The sequence below is a fragment of the Anser anser genome (assembly GCF_964211835.1).
Source record: "Anser anser genome assembly, chromosome: 3".
Classification (NCBI taxonomy): domain Eukaryota; kingdom Metazoa; phylum Chordata; class Aves; order Anseriformes; family Anatidae; genus Anser; species Anser anser.
Window position 1 is genome coordinate 39,386,667 of NC_139722.1, and position 24,011 is coordinate 39,410,677.

General features: G+C 43.3%; 3 protein-coding genes across 15 annotated transcripts in view; 2 read left to right on the plus strand and 1 right to left on the minus strand.

The window, feature by feature from the left end:
* GJB7 (gap junction protein beta 7) overlaps positions 1-19,968 on the minus strand; it is a 38,043-nt gene extending 18,075 nt beyond the window's left edge. For 4 of the 10 annotated variants that reach the window (XM_083829276.1, XM_083829275.1, XM_083829271.1 and 1 more), the window contains exons 1-3: positions 17,701-17,828; positions 16,485-16,586; positions 16,201-16,322 (exon numbers count right to left, since the gene is read on the minus strand). The gene's annotated coding sequence lies outside the window, so the exon portion shown is untranslated. Of the gene's footprint in view, positions 1-16,200; positions 16,323-16,484; positions 16,587-17,700; positions 17,835-19,829 lie in introns of those variants that run through there. The other 6 variants (XM_083829278.1, XM_083829277.1, XM_083829269.1 and 3 more) reach the window with 4 other exon arrangements.
* Positions 83-15,098, plus strand: LOC310896687 (uncharacterized protein C6orf163 homolog). 3 transcript variants are annotated; one of them, XM_083829263.1, is made up of 6 exons: positions 83-1,037; positions 1,347-2,544; positions 4,583-4,677; positions 5,260-5,367; positions 7,417-7,619; positions 8,847-15,098. In XM_083829263.1, the coding sequence occupies exons 2-6, from the start codon at positions 2,397-2,399 to the stop codon at positions 9,343-9,345; spliced, it is 1,053 nt and encodes a 350-aa protein (XP_083685389.1). In that variant the 5' UTR covers positions 83-1,037; positions 1,347-2,396; the 3' UTR covers positions 9,346-15,098. The 3 variants fall into 3 exon arrangements, with proteins under 3 accessions (XP_083685389.1, XP_083685390.1, XP_083685388.1); XM_083829264.1 differs by having other exon boundaries at positions 83-4,370; XM_083829262.1 differs by having other exon boundaries at positions 83-2,544.
* Positions 18,577-24,011, plus strand: part of CFAP206 (cilia and flagella associated protein 206) — a 30,244-nt gene continuing 24,809 nt past the window's right edge. The window contains exons 1-2 of one of the 2 annotated variants that reach the window (XM_083829254.1): positions 18,577-18,715; positions 18,916-19,805. The gene's annotated coding sequence lies outside the window, so the exon portion shown is untranslated. The remainder of the gene's footprint in view (positions 18,716-18,915; positions 19,806-24,011) is intronic. The other variant, XM_083829255.1, reaches the window with a different exon arrangement.

The window sequence follows — 24,011 nt, forward strand, 5'->3', positions numbered from 1 at the left end:
TTAACTTGGATGTGCAGTCTAGACTGCTGCATGCCTCATAAATTCATATAATGGTTCAAGTCATTTCTCTCTTTCCTTTAAGTGAAAGTGGGGTTTGTCTTTTATTTTTTAAGCAGGAGTACATACTGCATTGTGTGAAAAGCAAAAATTGGTCTCTTCATCTGCTGAAAGTTGATAATTACAGTGTTGCAGGTAAAATAATTTTAAAGCAAGCAAGGTCTGATAGAGATCTTTATCAAATGGTGCCTCTGTGAGCATGGCTGCAGGGCAGGTAGTAGTTGTGGCATTTCCTTAGCACGTGAGGAGGCCCAGCATGAGCTTTCCTGCTTCCCTTCACCTTGAGCAAACTGTACGGGTGGGTACTTTCCTGCTGCAGCGCTGAGGCCTTCTCCTCTGCTTCTCCAGCGACTTTGGTGTGTCAGACACTTCGTCGGCAGTATCCCATTTGCTAGATACTGAGCACGTGGTGGAGGCTGTGTGCCAGGCCGGGCCCTTTCCACCTCAGACCCTTACTGCTGTTCTGGTTGCTTTTTTACCATTCAGCAACTCATATTTAACACTGTCATCGTGGGCACCCAAGAACTTGAGAGCCTCCTTGTTGAACCCTTCTGGCCAAGGTGGCTTCTGTCAGGCCAAAGAAGAAAGAAGACGTGAAGGGCATCTGTTTTCCTATTCTGGGAGTTGCTTGTGTTTTGTTTTGTTTTGTTTGTTTGTTTGGAAAGTGTTTTTTTTTTTATTGAAGATAACAAAAAGGTGACCGACTGCCTTGAGGGACAGCAGTAGCTCTATGGGATTTCTCTATCTCCATCTAGATCCGTTGTTTTGAGCCTCTCTGTTTTTCTTCCTGACCGTGTTTTATAATTACCAGTATCCAAAGTTCAGCTTGGCCTTGGTTTAGCTGCTTCCTTCACAGGAAGGGAAGCGAGCTCTGCCTTTGATGAAGCTATATAAAAGCATTTTACAGCCTTTAAAAGCCCCTCTGTGAGCCTAGAAGGCTCACAACAGCAAGGCTCTGGGGCACATCCAAAAGCTTGCAGGTAAGCAGACTACTTGCCTTTTGATGGGTAAAAGAATTTCCTGGTAAATTGATTAAATACTCAGAACCACTGGATGCTCTGCATAGCCTGTAGAATATGTTTTGGGGGTAGGATGTGATGGATCGTTACAATTAACCTTGTAAGAAGGGTTACACAGGATTTTAGCTCCCTTCAGATCATTAAAATTCACGAGTCTTGTATATTTGCATGAATTTAACTAAATCGTTCCAAAAACAATGCTACAAAAAAAAAGCATTTTAACGGGTTTTTCTATAAGCTTTTAAAACACATTGATCCTTCTACCTGCAGATGATTCATGGTGAGAAAGCGCAGTCTGTCTGATTTTCATATTTGGCAAAAATGTGGAATTTGGGTTCTTAAATTCCGACTTCTGTTTCGTGAAATGAATACAGACTTGGAAGTTGCTGGGGGAAGAAAGGGAAGTGAAAGAGGAAGGCATGAGGATCAAGGTGGCCAGACTGAAGGAGGGATGAATATTGAGACGTGTTCATATTTATAAGTATCTTCTCTGTATTTATTCGTGTTAGGTATTGTACAGGCGACTCTCTTAATGCTATCTATACACATAAAAACTATGTGTGAATTGGGATTTAAGCAAAAAAAAAATACACCAAACAAAACGACACCAGTAACAAAATTTGCTCACTTTAAAAGGACAGTTCCCTTTATGCATCTGGAGGATAAGTAAACAGCACCGATACAGCCTCTTTTGCTCTGTTCCTCTGAATTTAGTTTTCAGTATAACAATAAATATTTAGAAGAGATGATAGCTGGCCTGACAGGAACTGCAAGAAAATGATTTCCTGGGCAGAGGCTTTTTCAGCTTTTTGGCAGTCCCTCATCATCTGTGCTTTCACATCTTTACCAGTAAGGGCAGCAACATGCTATGATTAAAACATCTGAAGCAGTGGCTATTCTTCTGCTCCTAAAACCTCCTTCGAGTACACGGGTTGCATCGTGGAAATTCGACAACAAAAAAAAATGCACTACAAAGCCCTGCTGCCGAGCTGCGAGCGGTGCGGGAGCTTTGTGAGCACCGAGTCCCGCCTGGTAACAGTTGCTACGTCTCGGGGCTGGAAGGGGTCACCTCATACAAGCCTCCCTCATCATCTGCCTGCATCACCTGCGTGTCGCCGAGCTCTCAGCATGTGCGAGTCTGAATCTGGAGGCAAACGCTTCAGATAATATGAAATAGCAGCCGGTGATTTTGTCTCCCTTCCCCGGCTTGCGTGTTGTCTGTAGCAACAAGAAGCGTTTTGCTTGCAAGCAAGAGATCTCTCTGGAACAGAGTCCTGGCGTTTTAGTGAGTGTATTACAGAAAAATCCTAGAACACCACAATGATCAGAAGTCCAGATCTGGAATCCTTTGTTTGCTGTGCTGTATGTTCAAAAATAATACCACCACCGCCTTCTAACGCTACTTTTGATCGGATCCGGGAGTATAAGCCCTTCAGGACACGGTATTACACTCATCGTGATATACTGGGTGAGTTTCTTTCTGAATTCCTTTCCTCGCGAGCTCAGATTTAGGAAAACTCAAAGTGTGGCAGTATCCACATGTTTTTGAGAGTCATGAAGGCACCCAAATCTTGATAAGGAAACTGCACCGACCTGAATATAAATCAATGCTGCGTGTTCAGAGGGAGGCGGGGTCAGCTGCCATGTGGTGCATGAACGCACTCAGATTTGTGCATAATGAAGTGCAGAATAGAATTCGCTCTAAGACTTAGCAAATGTTTTCCAAAGCTTGCGTACTTGGGAAAGAGCTACGCCTATCTGGCATTTGCAAAGATCATCCTCTCATCCTTCAACAGGACACACCTGGGATATTTTATCCTGAATCCTAACTTCTTGTACCTGATTCTGGCTGCTGACCATAGCTTGAGCCTCTAAAGAGGCCGGGTTCAAACTGTATTTACGGCAACAAAGAGTTTCCCGTTGGTATCGATGGAATAATGACCAAAAATATCTTTCATCCTGCTAGTTTTAGCATAGCTATCATCCTAAATCTCTGTGTTGTATGTTACACATTGCACAACTTAAACATGAGCACAACTTAAAAAATAAAAAATTATCATAATTACCTAATTATCATAGAGGTTTCTGATCCCTGGTATAAAGTTTTGTAGGAATTATATTGTGCATTTTAATTAACGTGGTGCAAGAGGAGTATGCTGGGTTTGTACTTTAAACAATGCCAAGAAATCATCGATCCATGTAGTGAGAGCCCCAGGGACTGGGTGAATGCCGGACATGCCTCAGGAGACAAGGCCTCAGCCCTGTGTTGACACACACAATGTAAAACACGTCCAGAAGGCCACAGAAAGTCTTCTTATTTTCTCACTACTGCTTAACGTAATGGACTGGGGCAAAGCAATGCAGCCAGGGCCCAGCATGCTCGTTCTGATTTCTGCGTTGTTGGACTTGTTCAGTTTGCTGATTTCAGTCACTTGGCCCCTTTGTCCCGTCCGGCTACCATTTTGCGTGTACTTCGTGTGAGCTCCACAAAAGGACTGTGTCCACCCAAGAAGTGGAGTAGGGAAGAAGACTGACGTCAAACTCAGCCCTCCAGTGGCTGTTTGAGAGCCTGGTCTCATTGTGGCTCTGGCTCTTCTTCATTCTCCTAATAACGCAGGGTAAGAATGTGTGACTCTTAGCCCCGCCAAGGACGGAGAATGGGATCCAAAGCAGTGCTCAGGCCAGGCACTGAGTAGGAGGGGAGAATCTGAAATCCCACTTTTGGGGAGGGAGTTTGGGGTTGCAGAAAGTCGACTTGATCCACTTCCCCCTGCAGCAGCTTCTCCTCTTGTGGGCAGCGACTGGTGCTGAAGATCATTCTTTGAAATGAGTTAGCAGAGCTACCTACTTTCTTGCACAGCGTGTCCACAGGAAGAGATGGTGGTGCTGGTATTTTACTTAGACTCCGTCCATGTTGCTAAAGGAAGCAATCCGTGTCTTGGACCCTGTGAAGCAGCTTGGCACGCTTCCATGCTGCTCCGCTCCCCTTTCCAGAAGGGATTCGCTGTGTTCCCGCAGCACTGGCCTGGGCCTTCCTTGGGTCTTGTCTTGGATGAGCACAGCAGCCCCAAAGACAGAGGGGGAGTTTTGTATGTGCATGCCCTGTTCCAAACACCTAAAAAATGCCCACCTTGGAATATCTGTCATGTGCCCCAACGGTGGCATGAAGGCACCTGAGCACCTTCCTCAGCTTTGAGAGGTTCAAATTAGCACCTTCAGAAAGAAGATTGAATTATTCTGAAGTCCTGTGCCAAGGACCTACGTCTTTTCACGTTTCCTATCCTGACTCCATGGGTAAGGCCCTTTGTTAAAACCTAACTTCTGTAATTACATTTATAGAACTGCATAAGCAATAATATGTTTTTTACCTCTACTTAAATATATGTGAAAGGGAACTGCGTGTGTTTTAGCCTCTTAGTGTTTATCTGTGGGACCAAAGGGGCTAGGGCAGAGTTTTCAGCATTCATTTGTTCACTGAGCATGATTCGTTTCTGTGGGTTGTACAGAGATTGGAGCGAGCATTCAACAAGAGCAGCATGAAAGGAAGGAAGCAGAGATACAAGAGCGCATAGAAAAAATGAAGGCTGAACTTTGGTCTCAGGTAAATTAAATTGCACTGTTGTCGCTTAAATGACAACTATTCTTTGGAATAATTGCTGTAGCATAAAGACAGTTAATAAAGATCTCTGAGGTCACCCCTACAGAGCTGTCGTTAATTTCTGCTCATCCTTTGCTCACAGATTTCTCTGTGCACGTATTTCCCCAGTTTCCGATCGCAACAAAGCCTACTTTGAATCAACACCAAATTTTACATCTGGCCAGAAAATGGCCTTTAAAGAGCACAAAAGTCAATGGTTGGTAACGCTGTTCCCCACGGTGCCGTGTAAGATTCGGAAACTGCCCTTTGTGTTATATATATACGAATGGTGGTAATACTGTGGCAGCTCAATGCTATTGCTATTGAGCACATTTTAACAAGACATTAAAACGTTAAATGTGATGCTCTGATTAAACTGCCAGAGGGGCCAAAATGCGTTTTGCTGTCTGGTTTTAAATTCAACTTGCCCTGATTTTTTAAAGAGAAAATACAGAACTATTGATTACATAACCTCTGCTTTATCTTAATAGGACATTAATAGAGCACGAACAGCTATACTTACTTACATAATAACTTCTTTTGAAGGCTGAAATGCACAAAGAAGATGCAGTGGATAAAGCTCTCAAAGAGGCAGCCGCTAACCACAGTACATTTGTACAAGACCTTAAACAAAAACTTGGAAAGGAAATAAGGGTATGAACCAGTTTGCTTTTATTACCTCGGAAATAGCCAGCACGACAAAATCATTTTTTGGACAACCAGGAATGTCATTCCATGTTAAAATATATGTATTTCTTATGCTTGCCATAACCAAGACCTTCATTCATTTCAACTCCAACGTCAGGTGAAGTGGTTGGCCTGAAAGATGACTGGGTTTCCTTTGTGCCAGATGGGATGTGAGCTTGGGCTAGCTGGATTTTTAGTTCACTTTCAGCGTGTTCCACATTTTTTTTTATTGAATGAAGTTTGTGGGCCTTGTTGGAAATTCCCCATACTGCCCTAGCTGCTGAAGCTGATGAGGTGCATGTTTTAAGGGCAGTTAAATACAGGCTTAACTTTAACTCTGTTCTGAAGCTTTGTGCCCATAAAGCTAGATATTTATCTGATTTACTGAACTTGGAGCCCAAATGGTGTGGAGGAGAAGGAAAACTGCTAGCATATGTATATTTCTAAATTAAGCACACCAAGTGCAGCTTTGTATTTCTATATACACTTAGCACATGCTTTATATGGCTCTTTGGACATCTGAGAGAAGACTCAAAGACACACACAGCATCCGTGCGCTCCTCGGCCAGGCACTGCTCAGCACCTGCCATCCCGCCAGCGGATGAGGTGCCCCCAGGGAATCGCTCGCTGGAGCGTTTTCCTTCGGAATTTTATCGTATGCAAGTTTCTAAACAGCTAGCTGTTTATGCTGCAGACAGTCAAAGCAGTGTGCTTGGCATTTCAAGAGAAAAAGCAGCGAGGTTTACAGTGGTCTTAAGTTTCTGGCAGAGTTCTTTTTATGGAGCTGCTTTCCAAGGCAGCTCTGTCTTTTGCTGTCACAGCATCTGCCAACAATAGTTGGCAGAGGCTCGGTTCCTCGTGTTTAACCATTCAGTTACTTGCCATAAGCCTATTACATATCTTTGTAGACCTTAGTGCTCAGGGTTTGAACATGTACTATTTGTACGGGAAAAAAATACTAGCTCAAGTGCAGAGCAGAGGCAGAATTCTACATCTGAAACAAAAGAAAAACCAGACGTAACTGAAGTAATGACAAGGTGTTTCAGAGTTGGTGGTTTGTCTTTCTTGCAGTTCTTTTTAGCTGTGAGCTAACTGCTTGTAGCTCGCAGAGGCGACGGCAGAAAATTTACTCAGCATCCACCTAAGCAAATAGCCAACAACTTGTCTCAAAGCGTGATGGAAGCATTTTTATGTGTAGGCAAGGTCACTTGTGGGTTTGGCACAGTCTATCACGGCAACAGAGGCACACTGAAATAGGCTGAGCTGTCTGAGATTCCCCATGTATGTATGTCCTTCCAGACCACCTAATAGTGTTGTCACCCCTCTATTTACCAACCCAAGCAGTGTCTTGCTGGCAGGCATACGAAAGACTGGAATCCTTCTCCATCTCACTAAACCACGTCACCAGCCACGTGAGCTTCTGAAGAAAATACATCAGTGCCTTTTACTGCCTTAAGCAGAAAGCATGGATGATGTGGAACGATGCTCGTAAGGACAGAGCAAGAGCGTTAGTGTCCTGTTTGCTGGAGATCAAAGATGCAGAGAAGCACTTAGTAATGCCAAGCAAGGTGTTACGCAGATATCCAATGGGACTGATGGGGTGAGGGGGGGCTGCGTGGAAGCAGAGGGCATGCGATGGGGAAGTTTTGTAGAAAGCATGGTACTAAAATGGCAGTTTTCACTTCTGGAACTGGCAACAGGCAGTCATAAAGATACCTGAATATTTAAAAACAGTTTAAAAATAGCTCCAAAATTTTATTCAGGGCTCACGTATTGCAGTGTGTTAGTTACTGTGGATACCCCCACACAAAACTCCCAGGAGATGGTATCAGTTACCTCTGTTACACCACAGTCCTGAGCTGCTGACTAAGCTCTGGCCACTCTTAAGCTAAGACCCTGCAACAAGTCACTGCAAGTGCCCCGTAATGTTTTCCTGAAGGCTGTTGTTCTGCTGAGCTTTGCTTGAAGACAACTGAACAATCCTGTTGCTCACATCTACTTTTCACTTTGCTCAAGGAAGCGGTGAGGAAGGCGAAGGTAGAGATGCAGCAGTACATGGAGGAGCAGCAGAGGAGGGAGGCTGAAGCTGCAGAGCAGCGCATGGCGCACAGGCTTCGGTGTGCCCTGATGGAGTGCGCACAGGAGAAGATTCAAGCAGTGGCAGAAGCCAGGAAGCAGGAGCGGGAGGCGGCACTGAACGAAGCAGCCAGGCAGCACAGGTGCTCTTAGTGTTTCCCCTGACTCGGCTGGTAGATGCGCTAAAGGAAACAACAAAAATTCCATCTGTGTAGCAGATCTTCTAGGAAAAGATCAATAGACTCCTTAGAAAAAAACTATTTGGAAATATCAAGTGACTAGCAAGAGTCCTAGGCTCCCTCTGCCTCACTGACTCCATGTACAAGTAAAACATACTTTGTTCCTAAATGCAAGTATCCTAAATCAAATTGAGGACCCCAAAGTTTTGTTTTTTATGGCTGATTTGCAGTCATTGGAAATCAGTCATGGGCCTGTTGTGCCATTCAGGACATCTATGCAAAACTGGAGAGAAAAAAGTGTTTGTAAGGAGATCTGCAGGGTGGAGCAGAATATACAAATATAGAAAAAGTTATGTGAATCAAACGGTTTTGATTTCATAATAGTAATACACCCCAATACACAAAAATGAATGCATTTCATTTTTGAGAGAGCAAATGACAAAATAACTATAGTTTCATAGTGAAAAGATCGGTTCTTCCAGGGTGTTCCATTTTAAGATGCTTTATTTTCTTTTTCTGGACAGAGTCACACTCAAATTTTGAACCACTACATAGTACCTTCATTTTCACTATTAACACCCGCCCTTCCTGACAGGGATAAATCACATTCTGCATAAACTTAGCTAGCCTCTAATTCTCATGTTAGTAGAACGCCAGCTCTGGTGAACAGCACCCATAATATTTTGGCTTATACTTTCTGCCCTTTATTACTGACCTGCTCGTAGAAAGATGTTGTCAGTACAACCTAATCAAAGTTATGGATGAATCTGTAGTCTAGAAATCAGCTCTTAGATTTTACTTCAAACAGCATTTTTACCCTGGGGGCAGAATTGCTAAATCTCTATTTGAAAATTAGTGTGAACTTAAATGCCAGCTCAAAGAGAGACCTGAATGAAGCATGAAATACTAGGCCTTTAACTTACATTTTTCATTCGGAAGTAGTCGTGGTTAAAATATCACTGGAGACACTTGCAGAAACAGAATCTTCTGCAGCTGGATACCCAGCTACCTTTCTCTATATTACTAGTGTCATTCTTTTATACTGTTTTGTTACACAAGTTCTGATTTCATGTATATTTGTAGTTGAATAAGAAAGGTTTTTGGAATAGACTTAAATTGTTTTCATTTTAATAATATTTAATAGCAGGTGTTCTCTACCATTTTTCTCTTCCTTTTTTTTTTTTTTAATAGAAAGCACCTAGAGCAACTCAAAGAAGAAAGCATGTTAGCTGAGGCACTATATCGTACGAGAATAGATCAGTTAAACAAAGAAAAATGTAATGAGATGAATATTGCCCTGAGCATCAAACAAAAAGAGAATCAGATTGAGATTGAAAAGCAGCTCAAAGAAGCAGAGATCCTACATCTTGATGAGCTGGAAAGAGTGATGGCTACGCTGAAAGCAGCAGAAGATCAGGTAAAGACTCTCATGCAAAAGCTGGAAAAGATGACAGCGTGGAAGGACAGCCTGGAAAGTGAAATACAAGCAACAAGACAAGCTTTTCAAAAGTATATTGATGCCACATTTCCTGACCTGTCCCCTGGACAAGCGGATTTTATTCTGCCTTTCCGAACAACATTGGAGCAGAGGGACACCCCAGAAGAAACGGAGGGAAGTGACAAGGAATGTGAGAGAAGGAGTACTGGAAGCGTGAGATTCACAGCCATGGGTAAACAGAACTTCAAGTAGGTGATGCTGAAAAATAAAGTCGTGTCAGTTCATTGCATTACATGAGCGTGGTTGGAATGATTCAGAGAAAAATAATCAGGAGTGATAAGCCTTAAAAATTATCCATTAATCTCTCTTTTACAAATGCTAGGGAAGAGGTTAGAACATGTAGCACCTGAGGAGGTTCCCACTGAATCCTTCCTTCCTGAAGAGAGTCCAGAAAATCTGTCTTGTAGTGAAGCATCAGCACTAGGACTGTGAGGACTGGTGGCTCTGCCCTGAATACTCATGTATGGAGTCACGCAGACAAGCTTTGAACACCTGTGGCATTTGTTATGAGATTTACATGGTGGTTATTCTATGCAATTTCAATGAAAAATGCTCATTATCTCTGTATCCATTCATGCCTGGTCATTTGGAGGAGTAAAAACGGCCTGAGGCAGTTCAGTGTGAGAATGAGGGTTCACGGGGAGAATCTGGTAATTTTCTGTAATTAATTATACAAGATGACCCAACCCATGCTTCTTCTATAAAGTGGATCCTCTTGTCTGTTCAGGTGGATTATTGCACAATTTTTGAACTGTTACTTAGAGGGAAGTGAGGTAGGACAGGTTTGGAACTGGCCTCTGTTGTGTTGATGAATAAAGAGAAGACAGAAGGCTGAAAGTCATTACAAATACATTAAGAATGTAAGGAGAAACTTTCCATCCATCCTCTTTGGATGTGAATTTGGGACAGCAGCATTGTGTATCAACCTATTTTTGCAGATATTTTTCTTCCAATTTTTAAATGAAATAAAATTCTTAACCAGAGCACCTAGGATTTTCTAGCAGGGATCTACAGATCTCCAGAGCACTCCAGATGTTCACATTACCAACAGTTTTAGCAGCAGTTTATGCTTATGCATGTGAAATCTTTCTCCACTAAGAGGTTCAACAGACTGTACTTTGCGACAGCCAGTAACGGGGAGAGCTGGTCTCCACCTCCATATAGGACACTGCCACCTCCAGGACGTCCTGGTGCAACCTCAGGAGGAGGAAATAACGGGCAGGGTGAGGAGCAAGGGGCTTCAGAGATGGAAAAAAGCAGTAAGGGGACACACGAGGGTCTCCAAAATCCTTTGCAGGGAGCACTGACCCTCTGGACACCACCGAGGAAGCCCCATAGGCTGGGCTATCTACTAAAGCTTTCTATCTCATGCTACCTGTTCATCTGGAAACACTGTAGAATAACTTGAGAGTGAGCTGAGGAATGAAAATGAGCTGGTCTTTCCCTTTACTGCAGGTGACATAAAGTGTAATACCATGAATTCTGTATGCATCTTGTTTAAGAGAATCTTTAAAAGAGTAATCTGTGCAGCCTTCTTTTCCTTATGCTCAAAAACAACCCCAGAAAACAAAACAAAAACAAACCAAAAAAAAAAATCTGAATGAAAATCCATCACTCTACCAAACCAAGAAGCAAAGACAAATGAAGTCACTGGTTTGTTGTGGAACAGCTTAATTCACATGAAGTTCTTTGAACAGATGTTTGGCATGCTCTGGCACTATTTGTAACCTAACTGCCTATAAAACCTTACCCCACAGAATTGTGGAAGCTCCTTCTGTACAGCTAATGCTGGCTGTTCACTTTTCCTCTTACAATCCAGATGAAAAGCATCCAAACTTTGCTTTCACAGTTGTCTAATCAAATGCATAAACTGCACAGAGCCCAAGATAAAACTCCTGTTTACATCTTACAGTTCTGCAACAGCCTGAAACACTCCATAAACTCTCTAAACTGATTTTATAAAAACATTTACATGTGTGGTAAACATAAAAGTCTTTTGAAACTGCACCACTAAAATTAACTGGAGCCCTTGCAGCTGCACCATGAAATAGCTGAAGCTGGGGAATGCTGTCGGGTTAGCTGGCTGAGGGCACATCTTAGCACACACAGTGGATCCTCATGGACCGGGAGTGAGACCTGTAACCTGTGAGTAAATGGGAGAGGCTTTCTGGAGCATCTTGCAGACTGAGGGTGGGTGCTGCCTAGGAGCTATGGGACTCCTCAGGATGTAGGGAAGAGCATCTCGGGATTGTGCAAGGCTTACCATGGCATGCCTAGGGGAAGAAACAAGAGATCAAGTTGTTCTGGAGAATAAAAGGAGTGGGAAAATAGAGAGAGAAGGGGAAGAATGAGGCTAATCACATGTAAACAGGGGTTGGTCATGCCTGGCCAAACCCTGCACCTGATGAGTGCAGCCTGCCCTGTCTTCTCATTAAACTCCTTTTCTGACTTTCCCTGTGTGCATGTGTGTGTACGGAGGTCTTCTTGGACCTCTGATCACAGGGGCCATGTGCCAGCAACTGGAGAGACTGGAGTGCATATTGTGTGGGTACGTATGTCAGTGCATAATCAGTAGCAAATATCAAGACAGACTAGCCAAAAAACAGGACGAGAGGCACAGGCGCCAAGTGACCAAGTGGCTGCGAGCCTGGGCCAGATACTGAGGAGGAACAGAGGGTCTGAAAGTTGGCTACTGAGGAACCAGGAGATGGAAGCCAGTGATGAAGAAACCATGAGAGGTCTGAGGTTTGGCTGCTGGTAAGGTTGTAAGCCTGGTCCAGCTACCAGACGTGCTGGTTGCATGCATATGTCTGTGCACGAGGCAGCGTGAGAGGCAACGCTGCGTCTTGCCTGTCAGATGATGAAGTGCTTCAACTCCCCTTGTACAAACAGTTCAAGTCCTAATACAGCAGCAGTAGATTTTTTTTTTTGTTCTTTTCTACTGGGAAGAGTATCATATAATCATCACATACCTAAATAATGCCTTGCTCTTAGTGTTTGTTTCAGGGAGAAAAAAAAATTAAAAAAAAATAATTAAAAGAAGAATTTACCCTGTCTTATAGGGTTAGCCCACTTCTGTCTGGGATGCAGTGGTACGTGAACTGACTGATACAGACCACGGCTGTCTACACCATGGCTCAGAGCACCCTGTGGTGGCCATTAGTCCTGGGAGCCTCAGCCATCCAGACTGGACCAAGGCCCTGGGGGTGAACTTACTCACAGGTGTATGTGCAGCATATAACAGCCTGTTGGGCAGTGGTGTTGCTTCTCATTATCTTTTGGGAAATGAAAAAAATCATGTTTTTTTTTACTGCTTCTAAACGTTTAGGTGAAATTGTGGTGGCTCTCCTTAGAAGCAACATATCCTCTTAAGCCTGCATTGTGTGGAGATGAAAAGAGCCATGGCTTGGCATGAGTGCATAGCTTTGCAGTATAAATGGACAGACAGGGTAGCTGGCAGAAGGATCAGCGTTGGACCTGGAGAACCATTTTTAATTAACAGTATTTGATATTTCATTGAAATATTTTAGAAAATGAAGTATCTAACTAAGCCTGGTTTAGGAGATTTTTTCCCTTCTAGTTGTATTCACTGAACAATATCTATCATGGGTGACTGGTAAACTGGAACAAAAAAGTCTCTTTTTCATACTCTATAGGTTTCTGCATGTCAGATACTTACCTAATGAAATCTGTGAGTACGCAAGCTGTTGCTAAGTAGTAAAAACTGGGAGTTCAGACACACAGGCAAGCCTTTTACTGTGTGAAGCAGAGACAGCATATGTTCATTGGCCTGATTTTCTTGCTGCTTGAGAAGGACTAGTGACTGAAAAATCACACTACCCACTTTACTTACACTCTGAATCAGAGAGAGCATGAATACATGTTTTTTGACTGTCTGAATGATGCAAATAAAGAAGCTTTCAGATAACATCTGGACACTGGGGTACTGGTGATGGCACATATTGACAGCCAAGTGCATGAGACAAAATCTAGAATGGGGAGCTGTAAGGCTGCAATGAATAATACAGAAAGCAGGGTATCTCTATTAGTCATTCAAGCGATGTCTAAAATTGCCAGAAAGTCCCATCGTTTCTGTGTCTCGGGAACAGTGAAACTTTCTGTCTATGGCAGTGCTCTGAAAGACTGAAATGTGGGCTGTCTAATTACTGCAGCTGAGCAGCTGAACTAGCAGGGAGCTGTAGAGTATGGCTGATAAGCAGCTAATTATTAAACTGGAGACATCTTGCTCATTAGTCCCTCAAAGGTCTGCAGAAGAGATCTGTGCTGTCTTAGAAGGAGGATATGCAGACTGTGAAATCTCCGAATGCTTCGCAGGGAGAAATTAAGTGTGCAGTGAACCAATGATGTGGGCAGTGTTTGCAGTGTGAGCGCACGCTCTTCGTGCACGCCAGGCAATTAAAGGCTGCCGAGCCTCCCAGGCGACAGACCACGGAACGAATGCACCCAGCCTGTGCATACATGCACGGTACACACACACACATAAAAGGGTAACTGTGATTTAAGTTACTGGAGTGATTTCCTTTGTTGTTTTGTTAGCAACAGGTCAGTGTTAGATTTGCTGCTAGTTAAAATACAGGCTGAGTAAAGGAACCTGAGTGACTAAGCACAAAATGCATCAAGTGACTGTGGGAGATGCAGATGCTGGAAGAACTGGCATTAATGCTAGCCAGTAGGGACATTATATGAGTGCTTTGGAGGTATTTAGAACAGGATTTGGGCTGTGGAAGTGACAACAGTGACCAAAGGACAACTGCTAGAAGGAGAAACGGGCCAACAACGCTGACGGAAACAGCCTGGAGAGTGAGGAAACCTGTGCCTCCTCCAGCGCAGACTATGGGACTAGCAGTTAACGCATCACCTGAGCTTTCTTTGGGCCAATGAGAAAACCAAGAGTCAAATAAACAGCTTGACTAACAAAGAGAGAACTAGAGAACTAATTCCATGTAGAAGTGTAAATAAAACTGCTGTACCCCAACTGTGACATGGCCTGCCCAAATCTAGTCTCTTTTTCTAGTTGATCAGCAGCTATTTGTCTTGATCTTTGTTAAACCAGTCTCTAGCACTTTGTTTTGGCTTCTTATGAGAGCACAGCTGCCTTGTGCTTATTACTGGAAGGATTCTTGCCTTTGTTTCATGTATCTGGACTCTTTTAATGCACAGCTACACTTTTCTGTTAGGCTTGTCCTAAAACTTCAACATCTTGAATGACTAGAGAAAAATCCTACACACCAAGGTGCCTGAACACCATGGTTTTCCATTATTTTCCTTGTAAGAGCACATTCTCCCCTCCTCTAATAAACTTTTCAAAAGGCACAAGCATGTTCAGTTTGCTAATTTGAAAACTCAGCATGCTATAAATGGAGTGTTGCTGGCCAAAGCTGAGCTCCACTCCTCTCTGTCTTCTCTCACACCTTCCCAGGAACTGACTGCTGGTGCCAGATTAGTTGCATGGCTCTGGGTACCACTGCTGTTAGCCTCTAAAGGTGTAGTCCCTTCCTTGTGCTAGCTATGGCATCCCACAGTGGTTCTTGATTTTGCTGTGTTTTTTTTGTTTGTTTGGTTGGTTGGTTGGTTGTTTTTTTTCTTTTGTTTTCCTTACCTGTCAAGTATTGCAAATAGTCTAACTCTGAGGCTAGCATCTGAGCTACTTTGACTCTGTGTTGAAGGTGTTAACCCTCTCTTAACTTTGTTATGTTTCTTGTTATCCCCCTTTAGTATGAGGTTTATAATACTGATTTACACCTAGTTCTGATTTTCAATGTGGATTTAAAAGTCAGTGACCTGGACCCTCAACCTGAAACATCACCTAGAAAAATCTTATAATGTCATTATGTCTGAAGGACTCTGATAACGAGACTCTTAGCTGTTCCACTGAGCACCTGATGCCCTTCTGTGACATTCCTCTAAGATACTAGGTCTGTCTGTCTGAAAAAAAAATGCTTATTTCTGAGTCAACCAACTAGACAGTTCCGTCTCACCCATAAAACATGTCTGCTGCTCTCCTTCTCCTAGCTGAAGAACCTCACCTTTTGGTAGCTTTCTAGATGTTACATCTCATTTCTCAGTTACCAAAGACATTTCTAACAGCAATAATGGTCTCTACTGGAATGTATCCTTTCCTATATTTTGATGAAAATTACTACATATATTGTCGTATTATAAAGACCTTCTTTTATATAGGAAGGAAAATTGGAGACTTTTGAAATAGAAGTCATTGTAATAACAGGAGTTGAATTCTTTGAAAGGTAACCTGGCTAGAGCATCTAATTGCATTAAACCTTTAGAGCTGACTGCCTCAAAGTATTGTTCCTCAGGACACCTATTGTCTTATGTTCCCCGCTTGAGCTGATAAATGATCTGCACAAGCTGTTGTTTACACACATAGCTTTAAATAGCCTTGGAAAGTGTTTCTTGAACGTTCCTCTAAGGTCTAACATTTCTGACTGCCAGATACTTGTTCTTCCTGACTTACGACTTTCCCTGGCCTGGCTGCAAGGACAGAGGAATTAAGATGCTAGCACTTGATAACTCAGGTAAGCTAGCTAGAAGGTCTCCTTAACCATCTCGTCTAGATTCAAAGCTTAGCTCAGTGGTATTCAGCAGGTACTTCTAATACACAAAGAGAATGGGTGTGAAGCCAATTTTGCTTTAAGTCAAAGTTGCCCATGAAATGCAATGCACAAGAAAAAAGTCCTGTGTATTTTTTGTGTTTGAGGAAGAGGAAGGTACAACACTGAAAAGGTACTGCAAAGATAAATCATAATGCTTCTTTGAGTCCTTTCACTAGCTTATTTGTTAGTGGAACCAAACCATAACACAGAAGTTTTTGTGTAACTGTACTCTCAAAGCCAATGTTTTCTCAATTCTTGTTTAGCTAGATTAAAAAAAAAGGAGCACTTCTGCTTTTGGGCTTTGCCTCACGATATGTTTAAGGCACTCTATGGCTGAAGTAGCTTTGAAGTCCTTACAATAACACAGATGGGGTGCAAGATAATGTGTTAGAAATGAATAATCTACACTGCTCACCTGGTACTTCAGCAGAGAAAGTGTGAAAAATCCATAGCAGAAACTTGTGGAGGTTCTCACCAGGCTACAGTAGGAGTTGTCGTGGTTGAACGTGCACACAAGTTATCTGAAGATGGGCAGTCCTAGAAGAAGGAAAGTGTAGCTTATGGCACTTACAAAGAGTACCTTTATGAAGAGTTGCTAGCAAACACAAGAGGAGAGCGTCAGAAAATCTCTGAGGCCTGCAAACTTGCTGATCCACAAGAGGCAGGGTGCACATGTTCTGGGTACATCAGGCCTCTGACCTGGGCTTGAAACACTCCCAGCACTGGCAAAGCTGGCATCTCAACGCTGGCTTGGGTCGGCACTGAAATTCAGGTGTCAATGTTCTTCAGGGTACTGCAGGGCTACAAGGGAGCATTAAAGGTACGATCACTGCGGGGTAAGTCTTAGTACAGACTCTCCCCACTTGTACAAAATGGGGTTTCTTCATTAAAACTGGAAAATAACTCTGGTCTTGGAGCTACATGTATGAAACATTTCTCCCCTTCACTTTCAGAACCAGGTGATAAAAGTACTCTCTCCCTGCTAAACAGACATTAGCATTATCTTCAAGTAAGGCTAAATTTTCACTGAACAAAGCACCCCATGGTAAAACTGTATTAAATCATTGTTCTCCCCATCCTCTTCTTTTATTTTGGCCCAGCTGTTTGCTGTGGTGCAGTGAACTGAATCAGGGACCCGATTCCTCTTTAGAAGGGGGAGCTGAGAGTTTAGACAACACAGATTTATGTAACATCGTTTGTAATGAAACAGGACCTTTGCTCTTGATTCAACAGAGAACAAGATAAATGCTCACTGGCATGTTTTATGCATTATCGTCAGTCATGTGCAGAATGTAGAAGAGCTGGATGCTGCTGTAATGTTTGTGTTAATCTCTTCCTAAACTCTTTCATCTCTGGGATTGACTCTGTTTTGTTTTGTTTGTTTGTTTTACAAAACTTGTTTCTCCACTAGAAACTATGTCACACCAGTGAACACTCAAGAGTAATAGCATGGATGAGGCTAGATTTAAATGAACTACTTTTAAAGGGCAACTCTTAAATTCCACAGCAGAAAATAAAACACGCTGTTAATGTGTTTGACTCCTGACTTTGATCTATAAATACATTTAATGCAAACGATGCGGTGTTATGCCAATAACGAGGAAGCAGAAAGTAAAGATGACAGACTCCATCACTGTGACGGGAAAGACGAGGCTGTTCAAGGAAACGAAAAATAGCTGCCTTTCCCATTCCTCAATGCATTTAATCACTATCAGAAAGCAGCTGCTAAACTATTACTCTATAACCCGCTTATATTAGTTAGCTATTTCATGTGGTGGCTGCTAAAATATACACAATAATTTTTCTATAGATAATTGAGAGTGGAAATGGAGTAACAATCAAGAACATAAATACATTTAATAATGGCCATCTCTTGGTTATTAAACTGATAGTGCTTTATCCACGACTTGCTTACCTCTCCTGGACAAAGACGCCTAAATGTTTTGGAAAACTATTTGTTGATGAGAAGAACCTAACTCTCACCATGAACTGGACTGAGAAACATGAGCTCTTTCCTCTGCGACACACCATGTTAGATGAAACTAATTGCTGTAGTCAAGAGCAGAAAATTCCCGTGCCTTCTCACAAACCATGTGAAAGAAACTGCGTTTCACAGCGTGGCTTGATGGAAAACGCTGCAGCGCTCAGTTCGGTTCAGTAGGCTGAGCTTTGCAAGTGAACGCTCAGAGTTAGTAATTTTACTGCCAAGGAAAAGGTCTTGTGCCTTTAATTCTGCTGCCAAAAGCGGCTGCATTGGCAGGGTACTGGAGAGCTCCTGGCTGACTCTGCTGAAAACCCCGCACTGTTACAGAAACCACCAGCCACCCAGTCTGCCGCGAATGGGGCACGACCCGTAATGCACTGACATGATTATTGCTGGTCAATTAGCGACGCAACCCCGTGACTGAGACCTCGAGCCGTGTCTGCGCTGCACAAGCTGACACAAGCTCCTGCAGGCTTGCCAGTCCTGAACTGAGCCCCACGGAGACCGTCCTCTGCCGGGCTTTCACTGAGGACAATGAGGAGCTGGAGCCCTTTCACGGCATGACGTGGGACCACTGTGATCCCTCCAGCGGATTCCTGGAAAGCCGCCAAAAAGACAGCCAAACTTTCTTTTGTTCCATTCAGAAGGAAAATAACCTGGGATTCTCCACGCACACCAGCAGAAATCTTTCACTACATGCCCCCAGTCTTTGCAGCTTTAAATTCAAGGTTAAGATGCTGGAACGTACGCTGTTCAAAGATTCTCCTGAACAAAAACCTTCTAATGTATTAAAAGCCTGAAAGCCTTAGCTTCATCTGTTCCTGTGCTTGGTTCTGTCTAAGCAGCAGTATGCCGAGTGACTTGAAGTGGGGCTTGAAAGTCTGGAAGAGGAAGAGGACATTCATGTTGCTGAAAGACTGCTTGAAAGAACCGGGCTCGTTTGTAAGTGAGTAGTATGGGTTCAGCTCTACAAGCTGTTTCTGAAGTTCCTGCTGCTTGCCTTTTTTTTTTTTTTTTCCTTTGCTAAAATTGCTTCTCCTCTGCGAATACTAAAACTGCATTTTTTTCTCTAGTAAAAAATTGGCTTTAGAACACTGTAACCCTGAACATAAAATCAGTATACATCTTATTTTAATTGCCTTGCAGCCTTACATAGGAGAAAAAGATCTGTGCTTCTTCAGTTTACTGATCTGTTCTAGCCCACGTACTGGCACAGGACGCGGAATGGAAAACCTGAGAGACGCATCCATGACCCCCACAGGGGGAATGGCAGCTGGTGTTAGGTGGTGACCTTCCTTGGATCTCAATATGCTCCTCTCAACCCTCTTTCCTCTTGGATGTCAAGTCTTTTGATAAAACCAATTTCTGGCATTAAGGCATGTCCAAGTTCAAAGATGCTGTGTGGATTTGTCACTGTGAGCAATACTGCACGTGCGACCACAAATCTCCTTCCAGAACTCCTAGTGCTTATGCTCTCGCAGCACCTTCTCGTGATTTATCCTTTTAAAAGCTGGAATTGTCCATCCTGTAAAAAGCCTTGCAGACGTGATACTAACCATAATGTGCTGGAAAAGCTGGATGTCAGCTGGTATCAGAGTGACTTTATACAGAGGCTAGAAAAACTCTTTGCCCTTCCCCTTTCCTTGCAAGCTATCTTAATGAATCTGATGTGTGTGGACCAGAGAAGTGGTGGATCTGTGGAGACTTTTAAAAGGACTGACAACAGTCTAAGAGCCACCTTCTTTAACGTACGCTGGAGGCAAGAACTTGAACAATACTTGGCAGTGGTTTCTTTCTCCTTCCTCCTGGAAGTGACCTTGTTGCAATGTCACTGTGTGCACACAGGATTCACACAGAGGGGAGAAAACACAAGTTTTTAAATCTATATTTCCATGGTTTTGACTGATCTACTGGAGTCAAGGGAAACCAGAACAACCACAGAGGAGAAGTGTGAAAGCTAGCAAACAAGGCTTTTGGAGGAATTACAATATGCATATACAGTCATCTCTTAGCGTATTTCACCCCCTCCCCAAGAGGTATGCATAGCCAATTTCTCTTACCTGTTGTATTTTTCTCTTCTCAGCTCCAAAAGGTGGAATTGCTCACGCTGCTGCTGTCAGTACGGATAAGAGGAAAGCATCTTTTCTTGAGATGCAGGCCTCCTGCTAGACCCAGATCATTCATGGCATATGGAGAGAGCTTTTTCCTTCACGTGCTGGTCAGAAGCCCCTTCTGCAGCTCATTGCAAGGCTCCTCTGAGCTACCAGGATAGGAAATTTTTTACAAGCAGTGTAGTCCGATGACTGCCTCACCCCCTAGATAACCACAGATGTGGGTGCTAGGAATATCTGTCTTTATTAGAATTCAGGGGTGCAGTGCAGGAACAAAGCAAGAGGCTATTTCATGCCTGCCCTGAGTACAATAACATTCCAGTCTGGTATCGTGTAAATGTTTGATCTGCTGCTCATATTTTAAGGTGTGGCTTGAGCACGTTCTGCTTGACTGAGACATAAACAGGTTTACTGCTAGATATGCCCATTGATATGTAGTGATTAACGCAAGGTTTTGGGCTCAGGCACTTCTACAAATCTGATGTAGAGGGGATACAGATCTTAGCAGGCTGTAAACTTCTACGCTTTCTTTTGGAATTTTGTATTTATTTACCTATTTAGATGTCCATTATCTAGAACACTGGTAAGTAAAAGCAAGAGGCCAAGGAAATGTCCAGTGATCTTTCAGCAAAATATCCTTCCAGAGTTTCATAGGTACTTCTGAGATCACTTTCTACATTCACAGTTGTCCAAAAAGCTTAAAAATTAGCTACCTTTAATGCCAGTGAGGTCTTCCTTCAAAAACTTGGGGAGAAAGAGGATATTCTTCAGCATAGAGTGAAACAGGATGTTGTTTTGCAGAGCAGTAGAGCTTGCTGGAAGGGCGGAATCTCTTCTGAAGCAAATAATTGCATCAAGTGCAGCCACTAGTGTAGGAACTGGCATGAAAACCCTTTCTTTGCTCAAAGCGCCCATTTTTAGAAATATATAAGCTACTGTGTTGCCGGTGTAGGTCAGATCCTGAGTTCTGTCTCTGTGAAATACAATTGTGTCAATGTGTGTTGTCTTTCAAACCTCAGCCTGGAGGCTACTTAAATTTTTAATTTCGTCCTATCCTTAATTGAGCTTTGAAAAGAAGTTGTGAAACCCTAATCTTCACAGTTATATTTAAATTCTGAATTGTCTTCAGGCTATAGTTTCCAGTGAAGTGGCAGGTAAAATCTCTGGAAGTTCTCAACCTGGTGTGTGCAAGCTTAAAAACAATGAACGAAGATCAAATTAACACAAATGACTATATTCAAATGCTATAAAACAAAGGTTGCACCATCAGACTAAGTTGATAATAGGGAGCCTAAAGGAACTATACTCACTTAAGGATAGAGAAACTACATGCAATTGAGCCAGGAGCACTATTTCCAGATCACTGCTTAAACTTCAACTGTATGGTGACACACAAGTAGAGAGTAATAAATTACATGCAAAAAGATGAATCAAGCCTGAAGAGAGATAAGGCCTACAGAAAAATAAATTAAAAATACAGAAGAACAGCAAAGCAATGACTTCTTTCTATGGAAGAATGCTACAAAGCTTGTTTTTTTTTTTTTTTTCATATTGGCAGCTATTAAGGATCAAAGAGAAGTACAAGAGCAATCAAAAGGAACTTTGGGGCTTTGGGACAATTGGGTAAAGGATCAGGCACACAGATACTGTTTTCCTCTGTGCTTCCAGTAGCAGGGAACAAAATTGAAAGGAAGAGGCAGACCCAGCTGATCAATATGTCTTGGCCTTAGTGACCATGAAGTAGTCGATTTAAAAATCTTTGGTGATAGGAGGAAAACTGCCACCAAAACTGCAACCCTGGACACAGGTGGAGCAGACTTCAGGCTGCTCAGGGATCTAGTTGGTAAGGTCCCCTGGAAAACTGCTTTCAAAGACACTGGGGTCTGTCAGCGCCGGTTGCTTTTTAAGCACCACCTCTTAAACAGGACCAGGCAATTCCAAAATGTCAGAAGTCAGGCCGCTGGGGCAGAAAGTCAGCGTGGCTGAACAGGGATTTTCTTGTAGAGCTTAGGCAGAAAGAGTACAGCCACTGGAAGCATGGTCAGGCGACATGGTAGGACTGTTCACCATCATAGGGGGAAAACTCATGCGGCCAAAGCTCAGTTAGAGTTGAATCTGCCCAGTACTCTGTGGGACAACAAAAAAAGTGTTTTTTTAAATATGTTAACAGCAAAAGGAGGACCAGAGATAACATCAGTCCACTACTTGATGAGGTTTGTCACCACACCAATAGAGATGCAGACAAAGCAGAGATGCTTAATGCTTTCTTCGCTTCTGTCTTTAATACTGATGATGGGGACCACCCTGGTGGGACTCCTGGAGCCATGAGTTGGAGGACTGTGACTGCAGGAACAATAAACTCCCAGCCAACCCCAAGCTTGTGCGGGATTTGCTACTCCATCTGGATGCATATAGTCTCTGGGGCTTGATGGGATTCATCCCAGGGTACTCAGAGAGCTGGCTGATGTCATCGTGAGACATCTCTAAACTATTTTTCAATGGTCTTGGGAATCTAGAGAGGTCCCAGTCATTTGTACTGGGAGGTATTTTTACTTGGGAGGTATTGAAAAACACCTGAAGGACAATGCAGTCAATGGTCACAGCCAACATGGGTTCATGAGGGGAAAGTCCTGTTTAAGAAACTGAATTTCCTTTTATGACAAGGTCACCCACCTAGCTGACCAAGGGAAGCCAGCTGTTGTAATCATTTTGGATTTCAGCAAAGCTTTTGGTACTGTTTCTCATGTTATTCTTCTGGACAAAACGTCCAGCATACAGCTAGACAAGTACGTAATGTGATGGGTGAACAATTGGCTGATATGCTGGGCTCCAAGGGTTCTAGCAAATGGGGTAACATCAGGCTGGTGGCCAGTCACTAGTGGGATTCAGCTGGGCTCCTTTTTAGGGCCAGTTCTCTTCAATGTTTTCATAAATGATCTGTATGCAGGACTTGACAGTATACTAAGTTTATGGATGACTAAACTAGGAGAAGCTGTTGAATCCCTTGAGGAGTCAACTCCTCAAGAAGCCTTACAGAGAGATCTTGACAGACTAGAGGGCTGGGCAATCACCATTCGTATGACATTTAGCAACAGCAAGTGCCAGATTCTGCTCCTTGGAAAAGGCAGCCCTGGCTATATGTACAGACTGGGGATAAGAGGCTGGAGAGCAGCCCCACAGAAAGGGATCTGGGGTTTCTGGTTGACGTCAAGTTGAATATGAAACAGCAGTGTGCCCTGGCGTTATCTGTACCCTGGGGTGCATCAGGCACAGCACTGTTAGCTGGTCAAGGGAAGGGATTGTCCTGCTCTGCCCTGCGCTGGTGTGGGCTTGCCTTGAGTACTGTGTGCAGATTTGGGCACCAAAGTATAAGAAGGACATAAAACTATTAGAGAGTGTCCAAAGGAGGGCTATGAAGATGGTGAAGGGTCTACAGGGCAAGCTGAATGAGGAGCAGCTGAGGTCCCTTGGTTTGTTCAGCCCAGAGCAGAGCAGGCTGAGGGGAGGCCTCATGGCGGCCTGCGGCTCCCTCACGAGGGGAGCGGAGGGGCAGGCGCTGAGCTCTGCTCTCTGGGGACAGCGGCAGGACCCGAGGGAACGGCATGGGGCTGGGACAGGGGAGGGTCAGGCTGGGGGTTGGGGAAAGGTTCTGCACCCAGAGGGGGGTCGGGCACTGGGACAGGCTCCTCAGGGCAGTGGTCACAGCACCGAGTTGCCGGAGTTCAAGAAGCGTTTGGACAACGCTCTCAGACACCGGGTCTGATTGTTGGTGGTCCTGTGTGGAGCCAGGGGTTGGACTTGATGGTCCTTGTGCTTCCCTTCCAGCTTGGGATATTCTGTGGTTTTAGGATTTTATGATTATTATACCCAGAGTTGGTTAGCTCAACTATATGCATGAACAAAATATCTTTTGTTTATATGATTGTGACTTTTTTCCCAGCTCTTGGTACTTTAAGGCAAACATAATTCTTCATGCCTAGCAGGTATGCAGTCTTATTCCATCTGCATTCTGTTTTTTTCTTTTTTATTTCTAATTTGTGAGTTAAAAGGTGGCTGTTTCTCTGTGGAGAGTAAAAAGACATTTGGATAACAACCTGCAGCTGTTAAAAAAAAAAAAAGGAAAAAGATTAT